The 17971-nt window shown below is 34.7% G+C and overlaps 1 protein-coding gene across 1 annotated transcript in view; it reads right to left on the reverse strand.

Annotated features, from left to right (window-relative positions):
- Window positions 1–17971, reverse strand: part of Umad1 (UBAP1-MVB12-associated (UMA) domain containing 1) — a 257793-nt gene that overhangs the window by 199402 nt on the left and 40420 nt on the right. Inside the window, exon 2 of the mRNA XM_047560083.1 lies at window positions 11382–11484. Coding sequence (XP_047416039.1) covers window positions 11382–11463 — 82 coding nt within the window. The 5' untranslated portion in view covers window positions 11464–11484. The remainder of the gene's footprint in view (window positions 1–11381; window positions 11485–17971) is intronic.

Here is a 17971-nt window from a genome sequence, read left to right on the forward strand (position 1 = left end):
AATAGAAATCACATTAAATCTGTATAACACTTTTGTTAGTATGGCCATTTTGACAATATTAATTCTGCCTATTCAAGAGCATGGGAAATCTTTCCATCTTCTAATGTCTTTTTCAATTTCCTTCTTTAGTGTTCTGTAATTTTCACTGTAGAGGTCTTTCACCTCTTTTGTTAGACTGATTCCCAAATATTTTTTTTTGAGGCTATTGTGAATAAGATAGTTTTCTAATTTCTCTTTCAGCTGATTAATCACTGATGCAGAGGAGTGCAATTGATTTATGGGTGTTAATTTTATATCCTGCCACTTTGCAGAATTCATTTATGAGTTCTAGAAGTTTTTTGGTGGAATTTTTGTGTTTTCTAAATACAGAATCATATCATCAGCAAATAGAGATAGTTTGAAATCTTCTTTACCTATTCGTATTCCTTTAATTTCTTTCTTTTCCTTACTGCTCTCGCTATAGTTTTCAGGACTATGTTGAATATAAGTGGTGAAAGAGGGCATTCCCTGTCTTGTTCCAGTTTTTAGAGGGAATGCTTTCAATTTTTTCTTTTAGAGTGTTGTTGGCTTTGGGTTTAATACACACAGCTTCCACAATGTGGGAGTATGTTCCTACCATCCCTAGTGTTTCTAGTGTTTTGATCATGAATGGATGCTGTATTTTCTCAAATGCTTTTTCTACATTTACTGAGATAAGCATGTGATACTTGTTTCCAAGTATGTTGATGTAATTGATTTCCATATGTTGAATCAACCTTGCATCTCTGGAATGAACCCCACTTCATCATAGTGCACTATCTTTTTAATGTCTCTGTATATGATTTGCCAGTATTTTATTAAAAATTTTTGCATCTATGTTGATCAGGGATATTGGTCTGAAATTTTCTTTCCTTGATGTGTCATTTTCTGGTTTTGGTACCAGGGTGATATTAGCTTCGTAGAATGAGTTTGGAGGGGTTCCCTCCTTTTCTATTTCATGGAATAATTTGAGAAGGATTGGTACAAGTTCTTCTTTGAAGATCCAATAGAACTCCACTGAGAATCTGTCTGGTCCTGGGCTTTTCTTGGTTGGTAGGCTTTTGGTGGTGTCTTAATTTCATTGCTTGAAATTGATCTGTTTAAATTGTGTACGGCCTCCTGATTCAATTTGGGTAGGCCATACATCTCTAGAAATTTGTTGATGTCTTCAAGACTTTCTATTTTATTAGAGTATACATTTTAAAAATAGATTTGATTTTGTATTTCATTAGTTTCCATTGTGATATTTCCTTTTTCATCACGAATTTTAGTAATATGAGTTCTCTCTCTCTTGTTCTAATTGTTAGCTTGGCTAAGGGTTTATCGATTTAATTTATTTTTTTCAAAAAATCAACTTTTTGTTTTATCAATTTTTTGGATTGTTCCTTTTGTTTCAATTTCATTGATTTCAGCTCTGATTTTAATTATTTCCTGTCTTCTACTGCTTTTGGTGTTGATTTGATTTCTAGGTCTTTGAGATGTAATGTTAGGTTATTTATTTGTTAACTTTCTATTCTTTTATGGAATGAACTCAATGCAATGAACTTTCCTCTTAGCAATGCCTTCAGAGTGTCTAGAAATTTTAACATATTGTATCACTATTCTCATTTCCCTTTAGGTATTTTTTTTATTTCATCCCTGATTTCTTTTGCTATCCATTGGTCATTTGATACCATATTATTAGGTTCCAGGTGTTAGAGTAGCTTCTATTTTTGTTTTATTGTTTATTTCTAATTTTATTCCATTATGATCTGATAGGATGCAAGGTATTATCTCTATTTTTTTGTATTTGCTAAGAGATGTTTTGTGATCTAAGATATGGTCTATTTTAGAGAAGAGTCCACATGCTGCTGAAAAGAAAGTGTATTCAGTCATTGATGAATGAAATATTCTATATGTGTCTGTTAAGTCTAAATTATTAATTGTATTTTTTAGTTCTATAGTTTATTTAGTTTTTGTTTGAAGGATCTATCCAGTGGTGAGAGAGATGTGTTAAAGTCACCCAGTATCATTGTGTTGTGGTCTATTTGATTCTTGAAGTTGAAAAGGGTTTGTTTGATGTATGGAGATGCTCCATTGTTTGCGGCATAAATATTTACAACTGTTATGTCTTCCAACTGTGTTTTTAAAAGGGGTCCTACACTGGATTAGACAAAGGGGAATAAAGGGAAGGGAAAGGGGATAGGAATTAAAAAAAGACAGTGGAATGAATCAGACATAACTTTTCTATGTTCTTATATGAATTAGGGCCAGTGTAACTCCACAATATCTACAACCACAAAAATGGGAAGTTATACTCCATGTATGTATGATATGTCAAAATATATTCTATTGTCATGTATAACTAAAAAGAAACAAAAAAAAATTTTAAAGGGATTCTACATTATATACAACTACAAGAACAGGATCCTCATTAGAGTAAGTTATACTGCATGTATGTACAAGATGTCAAAATACATTCTACTGTCATGTACATCTAAAAAGAACAAATAAAAGGGCTGGGGATCTGGTTCAGTGGTTAAGAGTCCCTGGGTTCAATGCCTGGTACAAAAATAAAAATAAAAATAAAATGAATAAAAGAGGTCCTAGAACCTGAAACACAAAATTCCTCCTTACATCCCACTAGCCAGGAACTTCATCACAATCCCTTATCTAAATGTCAAATGGTCACACAACAAGATAAAGAATACTATTATTAAGAAAGGGAAATAAGCATTGAGAAACACCTAGTAGTTTGTCTCACATCATGTTACAGCTAAAGTAAGTGGAATAAAGATAAACTCTAAGGAGTTGATAACATGACTTATAGCCCGATGGTCCCATATAGTTAAGTAGTTTGTTGGTGTTTCTCTTGTTTATTGCATCAGCTTGGTTCAAGTATACCTGCAAACTTTTCCAGTAATGTATTCAAGACATAATGCTGTGCTTAATTTTTTATTATAATTCTCAATGTTGATGAAACTATAAAAAAATTCTCATTTTTAAAAACTGTTGATATATCTATAATTCTAAAAACCAAAATCACTAGTTTACTCTTTTAAAATAGTCTGATAACATTTCTCAAAAGAACACATACAAATGCCCAACAATTATCTTTGGTAATGAGGGAAATACAAATCAAAACTACCCTGAGATTTCATCTCCCTGAAATTACAAAGACAATCATGAAAAATACAAATAATAAGTGCTGGCAAGGGTGTGGGGAAAAATGAACACTTATACACAGTTCATGGTATTGTAAGTTAGTATATTTCATTATGAAAATCAGCATGGAGGTTTCTCAAAATACTAGCAATGGGAACTACCATATGACCCAGTTGTATCACTCCTTGGTTATTATACAGAACTAAAGTCAGGATACTATAGTGATACATATTCACGTTTACAGTGGCACAATTCACAATAGCAAAGTTATGGAACCAGCCTAGGTGTCTCTCAACAGATGAATGGATAAAGAAAATGTGGTATATACACAGTTTATTCATTCATGAAGAACAACAAAATTATGTAATTTGCAGGAAAATGGATTTAACTATAGAACATCATGTTAAGTGATAAAAGCCAAACTCATAGTCAAGGATTGCATGTTTGCTCTCCTATGTGGAAGTTAGAGAGAGAAAAGGAAAGGAAGAAAACGTGGGGATCTCATAAAAATAGAAGGGAGACCAGAGAGACCAGTAAAGAACAGTAAGGTGGTCAGGGGAAGAAAAGAAGGAGGGAAATGGGGAAAAAAGAGGTAGAGGAAAATGAAAATTGCCCAAATTCTATAATGTACAGGTATGAATATACCACAATGAATCCCACTATTGGTATAATTATAATGCACCAATACCTTTTTTTGAAAATAATAAAATGGTCTGATAGTTCTTTATTGAAAAGGGGATAAAATTCTGACATTTCAGAATGTCACATAATACCCATCACAACCACCTTTCTAGTCTGGTTTATCATCAATGGCCCTGATAACACTCTCTACAATAAGCCAACAACTTTTTTTTTTTTTTACTGGCTCTGAGTATGGATCAGATTCCTGTAAAACTGTGTAACTTACATAGCCTATCCCACCACCTGGGAAGGTTTTGCTGTCCACCAAGTCTTATAAAATAATTTTTCCAAAAATTCTCAAATGTCAACATGTATAAATATTTTAAAACTGCTTGTTTAAAATGCTGCTTCTATGGCTTTATCTCCAAAAATTCTGTTTCACTAGGTACAGGTTGGCCCACAAATCTGCAACATCCTTACTAAGCAGCAGAGCCTTCAGGACAGAGATGTGCACTTAATGACTACTACAATAAGAAAAAACTGCTATCACATTAATTTATCATTTTTTATGCCTTGTTTTATTACATAACACTCTCCCAAGATAACAGCATAATTCTCTTGTGATACAATGAAGGAATAAGACACATTTTTTGAAAAAAAAAATCACATTTGTAAAGATCAATTTGTAAATAATAACTCTTCCTAATTTGCTCTGGTTTAATACAATGGGAAAACAAGATGCTGAATAATGACAATCAGTTAATATAAAAGAATAATAACTATATTTGTTCCTTGGTATCCACAGGCAGTTAGTTCCAGGACTCCCATGAGGTATTCTCAGATGTTCAAGTCCTTATATAAAATAGTGTACTATATGCATGCAGCCTACATAATTCCTTTCATATACTTTAAATCATCTCTACCTTACTTAAAATACCTAATACAATGTAAATGACACATAAATGGTTGTTATACCATACTGTTTAGGAAGTAATGCAAGAAAAAAACTGTACATGTTCAGTACAGACAAAATTTTTTTCCTTAATATTTTTGATCTACAGGTGATTGAATCTGGATGACAACAAAGGTCAACTGTGTTATCAAGATTAGAAAAAGAAAGCAGGGCTAGGTGGCACTTACCTGTAATCCTAGCTACTTGGGAGGCTGAGGCAGGAGGATAGCAAATTTGAGGCCAGCTTCAGCAACATAACACAGAACCTTTCTCAAAATAAAATAAAAAGGTCTGAGGATATCACTCAGTGATACAGTGCTTGCCTAGCAAGTGTGCGGCTCTGGCTTCAATCCCTAGTACCATTTAAAAAAAAATTACCAAAAAGACATTGAAGTCTTCCAACACTATCTTAATTACTTTAATACAAGGTTCATACTTGTACATTCTACTTAGATTCTCATCTTCACACTTATTTCCTCAACAGAATGAAATAAATATAAACTTTAAGTAAAACTATAAAAGCTATTTTTCACATTTTTTCCAGTTAAATAGTCTCTAATGTGGAAGTTATACCATTAGGAAAATGTATAAGGATCTACCAAAGGAAACTCCATTTACATAATATGGTGCATACACATAAAATTTTCCTTACTGAAACTGTACTAAGTGCAATAAAGTAGCACCACAGTAAACCAGTCAACTCCCCACTCAATAGTTATAACTAAAAATATGACTGCCTAAAGGCTTTAGTCCAATAAAAAGGGTAACTTAGATGTTGCTTTGAAAAGTTTATAGTTGTTAATCTAATTTCACCTAAAGTCAATCTAGATATGCTATGGCTAAAGACAAAAAAGTCACAGGTCACTTGGAATTCACATTTATATAATAATCTAACAAGATGTTTCACAACTGGTCCACTGACTTAAAACAAACAAACCTGTTTCCAAATTAATTACATGTAGAAACAAATTTCATTTCTTAGAATTGTTAAGTTTTCTGCTTTAATGTACTGGAGGAAGTATGTCTACCCAAAAATTGTGCAGTCTTATTTGCTTTTTGTTTATCTGTTTATGGCTTAACTAAAGTGGAAGAGAGATTGTATCTTGGTATTTTATGAGGTCTTTTGCAAAGTGTCTTAACATATTATTTGACAGTATACAATTACTAAATTATAGGGAGTGAACTACACGGTACTCCTCAGCCCTGCATATACTCTAGAACCATCTGGGGAACTCTGGGGGAAAAAACAAGAAACAAAAAAACCACCAACTTCTCAGCTAAATCCCAGACCATCTAATCAGAACCTAGGGAAAGGTCGCAGCACCAGCATATTTTCAAAGTGTCCCCTAATGCATATCAGGTTAGAACCACAGACTTAGGGAGACAGAGGCCTAATTTACATCTGAGTCAACAAAAAATGAGGGCTCAGTTCTGTCCCTCAGCATAGTTGGCATCTCTCCCTTGCCTGGTGCAATTGCAATTGCAATTCCCTCTCACTCTGTTCATTCAAGGAAATAAAGGAGGGGAGTACACCCTACATGGGAGCAGACTTGCTAACCTCTCAGAAAACAAAACACTGCTGGATTATCAGGTAGACCAGAATTATGTAAAACGAATGTAAGAGTTCTGTTAATTCTATCCGTTAGACACACAACTCCAAATTTCTTAATGGGAAAATAAGCAATTTTACTGCATAATGAAGTCAATTGAAAAATCCTGGCACACTTGCTTTAGAATTTAAAGGTCAAGAGTAAAAACACAAAGATCACTACATAAGTTAAATGCACATGAGTTTTTCTGGATAACAGTACATGGGCAAGGAGATAGCCATAAGATAAATTATTTTTTTAATCCATAAACATTCTAGTTTTTTTTTTTTTTTTTTTTAAGATTTGGTATATTTCTTCTGTAAGAACATGGAGTAAAAATACCAAGGAAATGCTGAAAACCTATTTAATTTTTTTCATCGTTGTTCTAATTAAAGCCTTCAGTCCTGTACAGAATTAAAGTTCCTTACTGTACTTCATTCCCTGGAATGTAGATTTTCAATGTACACAGCTAAGTTTCCATTTATAAATAAAGGAAACAAAACAGAGATGAAGAGATTAAAAGTTCCAAATAAAAAGTGGATAGTCTAACTGAAGTATGCATACATGGTTTGTTTTCCAGGATGAAAAATGTGTAATAGGAAAGAATCTTAAAAATAACCCACTGCTTTCTGAAATCTGATTTGTCATCTAAAGTAGAAAACAGAAAGACTAAATTACATATTTCAATATCAATACTTATAAAAGATAAAAATTTTTGCTGTAAATTACCAAACTGGTTTTAAATCTAATGATTTTACAAAGTAATTAGCTTAGTGGAAACAGAAGTTCTTATGCCCTACTTTAAGAAGCACCTGCATATTCTGAAAAACAGAATACTATAACCCAACTTCTTTAATCTCTGTAATAGTGCTTACCCAATTTCATTCTGCCTGCTCCAAAGTTACGTTCAATATTTGGTCAACAATGTTGATGAATGTAACAACAATAACCTAAATTATTCCTTTCATTTTTACATCCTATGATTTTGCTGTTATTTTTACTTATTTTTGCTATATCATAATAAGCTAATTCATGCCTTTGTCTTGGTTTTGGAAGGAATTATATGCCAACATCCAGGCAATACCCTTTCCTAATTTAAAATAACTATGAGGTTGCACACTACACTAGTAAATTTGTAATCAACTTAAAGATAATGTGTTAAAAGTACAATTAAAAATGTCATAACAGAAGAAAACCCTGGTAATTACAAATAGTGCCATACATGCTGGGTTTTTAAACAGTAGCATAAAACTATGAAAAATCGCCACCCAGTGATGCAAATGAAAACTGCAATTTGTTTTTGTGTAAAATGAGCACCCTGGAGGATTACTTCAACTTCATTACTGAATGAACTAACAGCTATTACCTTCTTATGCGAATACAAACTAGTTACAAGGGAAAGGATGTTTTTCTACTAGGTTTCTCCCATCCCATTCTTTTTCAGCACTCTGGACATTTTACAAAGGTTAAAAGCTTTGGAAATCTTAATAGGGAGAAAGGCTTTCCATTCAAATGCGAGCTAATTGTGTAGGAACAGCCCAGATATTCCTATTATCATTAAAAGTGCCTATGCTCTGCCTAGATCCTCCATTTAAAGTCACCATGAATTGATTTTATCAACTCAGCAATGCCATCTAATAATTGTGATCTAAAACCTATTAGCATTAATCAGAACATTAGCCTAAAGAAAAGGTATTCTCAAATGGGAAAAAAAATTAGTTATTTTATAGCTTTAACAACATAATTGACTATCTTTTTCAGAAGCAGGTTATAAAGGTCACATAAGGACATAATCTAACAAATTCTGTTGAGTCCATATTGATAAGAAGCTGTTGCTATAATTGTTTCTAAGTCTTTACTTAGTTGTATCACATAAAAGTCAAAAAACACACAAAACTAAATATTTTTTTCCTAATATATACCTATTGTACATGATGCTTAATAAGAAAATATTTAGGTGGCTATATGCTAATCAAAACATGTGTGCATGTATGGTGCTATGTTAATAATAAAAGTATCAGAAGTATTTCATGTGTGCCATTTAACCAACTTGACATTTTGCAAAATATTTTCAGCAATATGACATCCTATCCTAAACAGAGTTTACCATACAATTTTTTTTTTAAGTACCAGGGACTGAACCCAAGGGTGCTTAACCACTCAGTCGCATCACCAGACCTTTTTATTTTTTTATTTAGGTTGCTTACAGCTAAGTTTTTGAAGCTGGTTTCGAACCTGTGATCTTCCTGCCTGAGCCTCCCCAGCTACTAGGATTACAGGTATGTGTCACCATGTCCAGCTTACCATACTATTTTTAAAGATAATTAATTAGATTCTTAATAATGTCAGGAATTTTACCAGTAAATTCAGTTAAATCCTTAACTGTTGAAATATTTGTTGTTTATTAATTAAACAATGAATATCATCTTTGCTCAATTTCAAGGTATTACTGTTTTCTGCGATATTCTTAAATTACTTAAAGTATTAATAAAAATAATGAGGTAGCCAAAATAAGAGCCAAACTTTATGAATAGTAATACAACAGCAATGTTCTTTTATTAAAAATACAAAAAAAAAAAATACTACTTTCTTTTTTAAGTAGTAGAGAATACAATTTTTTGTGGTTGTTGTTTTTGTTTTAAAGAGTACTTAAGCAGGAGGATCACGAGTTCAAAGTCAGCCTCAGCAAAATTAAAAAAAAAAAAGCGAGGCATGCTAAGCAACTCAATGAGACCCTGTCTCTAAGTAAAATACAAAATAGGCTGGGGAAGTAGCTCAATGATCATGCACCCTAGTTCAATCCCCAGTATCCACCCCCCCAAAAAATAGAACTTAAAAAAAGAGTACTTAAAAAGCTGGGTGTGGTGGTGCATGCCTGTAATTCCAGTAACTCAGGAAGCTAAGGCAAGAGGCTCTCAAGTAAAAAGCCAGTCTCAACAATTTATCAAGATCCTGTCTCAAAAAAAAAAAAAAAAAAAAAGAAAAAGGGTAGAAGAGTTTTAGAATTAAAACTAATAATATGGTGAAAAGATTCAAAATTCTTCCTTCCAACTTTTTGAACTATACAACACATTATCATTATCTATACTCATCTTACTGTGGAAATGCACACCAGAACTTCTTACTCCTGTTTTTCTGTATCAGTTATTTTTTTAAGTTTAAATATTTAAAATACATGGCAATATAACATCAAACAACAACAATAAAACTACCAGCATGGACAGTCCAGTGTTTAGAAGGACAGGCTCTGAAATCAGACTGCCTGCGTGAATTCCAGATCTACTACATACTAGAGAGAGAAACCTGGAAAAGTTAAGTCCTCATCTGTATGTAGAAATAGTACCACCTCATTCACAAGCTTGTTTTAAGTATGTTATACACACTAACTCATTCAATCTCCCAATACCTTTCCTAGATAAGCTAAGTGACACCTGGAGGGGTTAAATAATTTGCCCAACGTGGAAATTCTAATGAGTGGCAGAAACAGATGTCAATTGAAGTAGTCTGACTCTAGAGTCAGCTCTCTTATCTGCACTTCCCTGTACAGCCTCTGAGATACTCCTGAGGAATAAGGGAGATGAAAAGAGAAAGAAGACAGAAGAGATCACTCAGAGATGATGCTGACTGGTATCATAAAAACTTCAGGAGAGTAAGCCCAAGAATAATAGGTGCATACCCATTTTTCATGGAAAATGGTGAAGAATGTACACCTGGAGGGAGAAAGGGCTGAACAGAGACAATCATCAGCAGAACTAGAGTAATTCTGATAAAAAGTAACACCAACGGCCGTTTCACTTGTGATCAAACTTGTCTCTGAAACAGTCTCAAGTGGCAGGAAACAGAAATAAATGTAAATAAGAGTACACAAAGTTTTTGAGGTCTAGCATTTGAAATTGTATGTATTCTCAAAAATGCTAGTGCACCCCACTCATATTCTTTAAATAAATACAAGGTAACAAAAAGAATAATGGTCAATTTCTAATCATGTAACGACAAAAAGAGCAAAGTTCACTGCATATGTCTTAACACTACGGAGATGTTAGAACAAGAAATACAGAACAGAGTTTGGAAAACAGGCTTTGTTGGAACAAATTTCTGAGAAAAGAATTTATGATGAATTTATTGTGAAGTAGATACTTCCCAGGAGACCTGAGGTATATCTGGAGATTTTCTGTTAGACTAATTCAGAAAGTGACAGGAAAGCAATGAGCATCTTTTAAGGACAGTACTAAATGGGGTTGACAGAACCAGTTCTAACTTGGAAACCGAGGCACATATTCACAACTCAGTAAGAAAGAAGGGTCAGATAAGCAGTCAGATCCAAGGGACCAGATCTTATCCCAGTCAGAAAGATGGTCACTAAAAAGACCCATCCTGGTACAACTCTGACCACCCTAATCACTGCCTTGCCCCATGTCTTATGCGACAGTCTCAGAAAAACACAAAGGCCTTCAAAACTTGGCTGTGAAAGTTGGAAATTCTATGGTAAAGCTTATCCATGAGAAAACCTCTATTCTGATTTCCCAGAGATGAAGATCAATAAATGGAAAAAAGTCAGAGAGCTAAAACCCATACGTCCTTTCTGCAAAAAACTAAATCCTATAGAGAAGGGCTGATGAGGAAGAAACCCAACCAACCCTACTGCTATTGAATGTGAAGTAGCAGACTCCAGACTGACTGGGTCACTTCAGTCTGACAGGAAGTAAGAGGTAGGATATCTAGAAAGATATACTACCCTGAGGAACATCCCAGGGAGGGGACTTCACTAAGTTGCTGAGACTGGCCTCAGCCTCATGTAACTTGGATTACAGGGTTTACTACCACGCTAATTTATAAATTTAATAAGATGTACACAGCCAAACCAATATGTAAAAAGAATCTAATTTGATAACACTGTTGCTGAACTCTATTTTTACAGACTTTGCTTTTTAAAACATATACATAAATTCATTCTGAAATTAGTAAGAAATATTCTAAAAACTAATCATATTTATCAAGTAATTTTTAAGGGAAAAACAATTCATCTAATTATGATTTCATTTCTTAAAAAGACTCACCTAAGAGGACGAATCCATCTGCTTCTGTCTCTGGAACTGAGGGCTTTTTAGATTCTGGAGACTTCCTGAAGAAGTGAAACATTGCTGCTGCCGCTGCTGCTATCTGAAACAGAAATGCTATATAACATTAAACCCAGATAAAACTGTAAAACTCACAGTAACTACTCACAATATAAAACTGTAAATATCTCAGTAACTACTCTTAGGAATCATATTGCCAGACTTAGAACCATCAATCTTCTCTAGGTATCAGAAGTCAAAACTAGAAATTAAGGGACATGAACTTCAGTCTAGAATAATGTGCACCTTTAAATCTACAATATAACCTCTTTTGATTTCTGAAGATTCAGAATATCTAAGACATTGCTTCATGTAAAACTAAAACAGATAATGCCAGAATCTGGAAGGATTTCACTAGCCATAAAACACTAGTGTGTTCATCCTGTAACTAACTAAAGTCCCATAAAACTAAGGCCACTCATAAAAAGAAAGGAAGGTACTTCAAACAACCTCTACTGTTGGTTACCTGATTCAAACTCAAAGAGTGTACAAATTATAAAACTGCAGCTGACATTGAATTCCCGGATCTTTATATTGGTGAAATCACTGCCCCTGACAAACACACACACACACACACACACACACACACACACTCACATCCTCCTCCTACTCCCATCTTTGGAATGCACATCTTTGCACATTCAAGGAGGGTAAAACTTCTAGAAAACAAGTGGGATGAAAGTTGAAGGGTGGTTGCAACAAGTTACATGCTAAGTATAGTCCCTTATAGGGAGAAAAACATAAGAGAAGGCAAAGAAAGGAAGAATCCTGGTGGCAATAAGCACTTCACATTTTAGTTTTTATATATTCCACCCATATAAGAAAATCAAGAGTAGGTAAGATATAACCTGAGTGAAAGTCTTCTAAAAGCTGAGAATTTAATTGGGATTATGTAGGTTCCCTGAACTGAGTGGTAGATCCATAAGGTATTAACTTCAATATAAGTGGGTAAAAGGAACATGTTTGTTGACAGACAATATGGCTGTCAGATTTCACTTTATGTATATATATATGTGTATATATATACATATATATACACATATATATACATACACACACACACACACACACACACACACACACATATATTTATTTATTTTAGTTGTAGAGAGACACAATACCTTTATCTTATTTATTTTTATGTGGTGCTGAGGATCGAACCCAGTGCTTCACATGTGAGAGGTGAGTGCTCTACCACTGAGTCACAACCCCAGTCCCAGATTTCACTTTTAAAAGGAACAAAAAACAAAGAGGAAAAATACCAGCCATGTGAAAAAAATAAAATATTCCAGTAAAGGAAAAAGGAACTGCCTCTGAAATCCACAAAGAAAGGGCTTGCTGGATATAGTGCCAGAGACAAAGAAAGGTCTAAAAATAGTTTGGCACCCACTTTAGAGGACAAGGAGGCACAGCCTCCATGAAACTGGTAAAAAACAAGATTAGATGAAAACACAAAAGGCAAAAATGAACCAACAAGGAGTCAAGTTAAAAAAGTAACTAAGACAAAGAGAAACTCATGCAAGGAAAACAAAGTCAGAAAAGTACCACTTAAATCAAAAGCAGTAAAGAAAGAAAAGAGTTCAAAATCAAAGACATAAAGGCTAGGAATGGAACCACCATATGACCCAGCTATTCCACTCCTCTATTTATCTTAAAGAATTAAAAGCAGAATATTATAGTGATACATTCATACCCATGTTTATAGCAATATAATTTATAATAGCCAGTCACAAATCATCAGTCAAGGTGTCCCTCAACAGATGAATGGATAAAATTACTGTGACCAAAATATGTGACCAAAACAGTTAGATGAGGAAAAGTATTGGTAGTTCATGGTTTCAGAGTTCTCAGTTCATAAATGTTTGACTCCATTGCTCTGGGCCCATGACCAAAGGGCATGGGGTGGCAGGGAGTGGGGGTGATGCTCACCTCAGGGCAGCCAGGAAACAGCTGGAGAGAAGGGAAGAGGCCAAAGGGAAAATGAACCCTTCCAATCATGACCCATCTGTCTACAGTTACCACCATTCAGTCCATTCAAACTAGAATGAACTAATGAAGTTACAATTCTCACAATCTCCTCATCTCACCTCTGAATATTTCTGCATATTAAACCTTATATCCAAACCACAAAGAAGTATACATACACAATGCAGTTTTATTCAATCATAAAAAAGAAAGCAATTATGTCATTTGGAGGAAAATGGATGAAACTTAAGAACATATGCTAAGCAAAATAAGCCAAACACAGAAAGTCAAGGGTCATTATGTTTTCTCTCATACATATGAGAGAAAAAAGAAAAAAAAAAAAAAAAAAAGCAGGGTGAGGGGAAAATCTCAGAATATAGGAAGGATACCAATAGAGTAGAGGAAGGGGATCAAGGAGAGGAGTGGAGGGAAAGGGGAGTTATCAGGGAATAAAACTGCCCAAATTATATTGTTATATTGTGTGCATGTACAATTATATGAAAATGCATCCCACTGTTAGATATAATTATAATACACATTTTTTAAAAAATCCAAAGACTTTTTAGATTGGAAAAAGCAATCACTTCTCAGCTCCAAACACTTAAATATAAAACTGAGAAGGCCTCTGAAGTAACAAGAGCTGATTAAAACTCAACCTCAGGTAAGGATCAAATCAAAGCCATCACACCTGATATTAAAATCTCACAACAGACTATCTTGACACTCAATAGATTCTTGTGCTTAGACTAACCTGGTACAAAAAAAAAAAAAAAAAAAAAAAAAAGACTAAAGGGGCAGTCTCCAACTGAAAGCCTGATAGAGCCAAGGAAACATGTACAGAGGTGAAGGGTAAAAAAAGAGAGAGAGAGAGAGAGAGAGAAATACAGGAAATCTCAGAACTATATCAAGCAAAAATCATACTTCTGGCTATTGTGACACCTGAAGCTGACTGCAGTCAAATAGAAAACAGTTTCCAAGGAGGGCTTATTCTCTAATGTAACAAGAAGTTGCTGGAAAAAGAAGAAACTCCAGGAGGATGGAGCCAGAAGTCATGGAGAAGAATGCACAGAGAAATTCTCCCAAAAAGAATGTGGACATGATTAAGGAACGTTCTCCAACCCAACATAGGGGTCACCCAAACTGCTATGACCCATGACTGATATATATCTCAGATTCTTCCATTTTTTGAATGGAATTGTTTTGGGAAATTATCCTTCCCAGTTCTACCATGGAGTGAGGGGATGGGCAGGATATATATACCTTACCTGTTTAGTTCTGAAGTGTTCAGAGCAACAGGTGCCACATCTGAACCTAATGAGGGCACTCTTGTACACCACCCAGAGATACTGAGTTTTGGACCTGATGTTACGACTGAATGGGGCAATTTCAGCAAATGTTCTTCGGGGAGAGTGAGTGATTTTGCCCATGGTAGGAAGAGAGACCTGAACATGTGGTGAACACAAGAACCATGGAATCATTAGTGTAGGTCACCAGCTCTGTTTATGGAGACAAAAAATAAGGCAATTTTCTACTTTTCTAGGAGTCAGGTGTGACCACATGACTTGCTTTGCTCATTGTGTCTCATGCTATTAGAGTGTTATAACAAGAACTTATGTGGACACAAAAGGAGAGGCCTCCTAAAAAATGGTTCTCCTAACATATAAAGAAGAGCCTTGATAAAAGACATAAATTTCCAACACCTTTTCATATCTGGTCACAAAATAAAAATGGAACAACATAGAAATCACAAAAATGATTCCAATAAGCTATTCTCCAACCCCAAAAGTTTAGATACATTTTCAGAAAAGTCAGACCAAATTCAGCTATAATGCAAGAGAGCATCTTGTTTTGTTTAATTTCATTTTGTGAAGCTGGGGTTTGGACCTAGGACCTCATGAGCTATACCCTCAGTCCAAGAATCTTTTTTTTTTTTTTTCTGAGTGTGGTAGTGCACACCTTATTCCCAGGTACTCTGAAGGCTGAGACTGGAGTTTAAGGACCTTGTCTCAAAGTAAAATTTTAAAAAAGGCTAAGGATATAGCTAAGTATTGTAGAGCACCTGCCTAGTATGTGCTAGTTCATGGATTCAATTCCCAATACTACAATAAAAAAAAGAAAAAAAGAAAAGAAATCCTTTTTAGTATATTTTGTATAGAAGTTATAACATATAATTAAGTAAAACAGTTACATTTTTCATGATCTAAAACATCATATTTACACAAAACACAGCTGCAGCAGTTTGTTAGAGGGTATGACTTACTGGCAAAGCATAACATTTCAATCTGTCCCTCCACAACATCAGAACATTATAGAATCCCAAACACATTAGAGAAGGAGGAATAATTCAGGTTCCAAGACTCAAGAAACTTCAGGCATGGAAGAAATGGATCAAGAATAAGGCAGAGGGCTGGGGATATAGTTGGTAGAGTGCTTGCCTTGCAAGCACAAGGCCCTGGGTTCAATCGCCAGCACAGCAAAAATAAAAAATAAAAAAATTAAGGCAGAGATCAGAGACCATGCAAGAGTTAGAATGGCATGAGGATAACTGCTACAATATCCACTGGAAACAGCTTTGGAATTGTTACAGAAGTATCAATTGCCCTTCTACCCACCACTCCAACAACCTGACCATGTTCTGAAGACATTTACCTTAATTCCTTTCTCAATTACAGTTCATTTCTAGATGTTTTTTCATGGGAACATGGTTCAAATTTTACAATACAAGTCCTAAGACTACTCTGTATTACCTATACTTCTGCTGACATTTATGATTCATCCCATTAGGCACCTAAAGTCTGTCGAACCATATACCTTAGGCTAACCTCTCCAATACATGAAAAGACTATGTGCTCACACTAAAATCTGCACTTGAATTATCTTTATCCTATTATATTCTTTTCATATCCTCAAAACCAAATACTAATATAAAAATGTAACTCTGGGGGAGGGCAAGCAAATATCATTCTAAGATCTTCCCTCTGTCAGTATTTACCAATACAGCAGTCAGATTTAGTTCCTAAGACTAGTAACTGTAAAGGAAAAGAGGAATGACTACAAATACTTCTGACATATTTTATGTTCCTACGATGTATCAGGTATTATACAAAAATGGCTTATATATGCTACCCTACCTCCTATAATCCTACAAAACCCTGCCAGATATGCATAATTATTCACATTGCATAAGTGAAAGAATTCAAATAAAAGTAGGATAAGTATTGCTCCATGTTTACATAGCAAGTAAACAGTAGGGCTGATTCTTTTTTTTTTTTTTTTTTTTTTTTTTTTTTTTTTTTAAGACATGCCTCCCTATGTTGCCGAAGCTGGCCATGAACTGAGCTCAAGAGATCCTCTTGCCTCAGTCTCCTGAGTAGTTGGGACTTTAAGTGCATACCACCACACCTAGCTAGAGCTTAATTTTAAATCAAGTCCTTTTGGTACCCAAACTGAATGTTTTTCATCAATAAAAAAACAGACACAAGAAGCTCTTAAAATTTATGTGTTCGCCTTTAATATTCCTCAATATTAATCAAATGCATTTGAGTAAATCCATTTCTCTTTTTCAGTTGTCAATGGACCTTTATTTTACTTATTTTTTTATTTATTTATTTTTTATTTTACTTATTTATATGTGGTGCTGAGAATTGAACCCAGGGCCTCACACATGTTAGGCAAGCACTCTACCAGTGAGCTATAGTCTCAGCTCGAGTAATTCCGTTTCTAACAATCCCTAATTTTCCAAGCCTTACCCAGCTCTATGTTCTGAAAACATTTACTAATCTATATTCAAGGCTTTGATTTACTTCTATTTACATTCTGTAAACATTAAGTGCTTAGGCCAGCTACTGATCTAGCACTACAGATACAGCAATAGACCTATTTATGGGGGAACAAACTGCAACCTCAGTCCATGATATATCTGAGGCAATTCCTAGCAAAACAGGGTAATTTAAGACTACCACCCCCAAAGTGAAGAAAGTCTCTGATAGTACTGCTGCTCCAAGTCTAGTATAAAAGTACCAACCAAGCACTCTTGCTTCTGAGGTACATGGCCTTGACAGTTGTATGACTTCTAACTAGAGTTCCGGAGCATGTTCTAGTCTTGTTTCCTTCTTCACAATTTTCAGCACTTTTAAAATTGCCTACAATGAGCAAGTTTTACATTTATAGGCAGGAAGAGATATCAAAATTTATTCTTAAAAATCCACTATTTGCTAACAGCAACACTCTTGCATGACTGAGTTAGAACTCACCCAAAATACCTCCCAATTTCACACAAAGGTATCCTGGAGTTATTTGGGGTATAAAGAATTCACTTGCCCCAGTCACAGGCTGGGAAAAAATTCCTGAAAATGGCAGAGTTGCTAATGAACACATATCTACAATATGTAAAGAACTCTTAAAACTCAATAACGAGTGCTGGCGATATAGCCCATCACGTAGAGAGCCTGCCTCCCATGCTCGAGACCAAGGTTCCAGACCCCAGCACTGTTAGATTACGGAAAACTCAATAACCAAGCAAGTCATGGTGACACATTCCTATACTAGTTACTGGAGAAGCTGAG

The sequence above is a fragment of the Sciurus carolinensis genome, chromosome 8 (genome assembly GCF_902686445.1).
Source record: "Sciurus carolinensis chromosome 8, mSciCar1.2, whole genome shotgun sequence".
Lineage (NCBI taxonomy): Eukaryota > Metazoa > Chordata > Mammalia > Rodentia > Sciuridae > Sciurus > Sciurus carolinensis.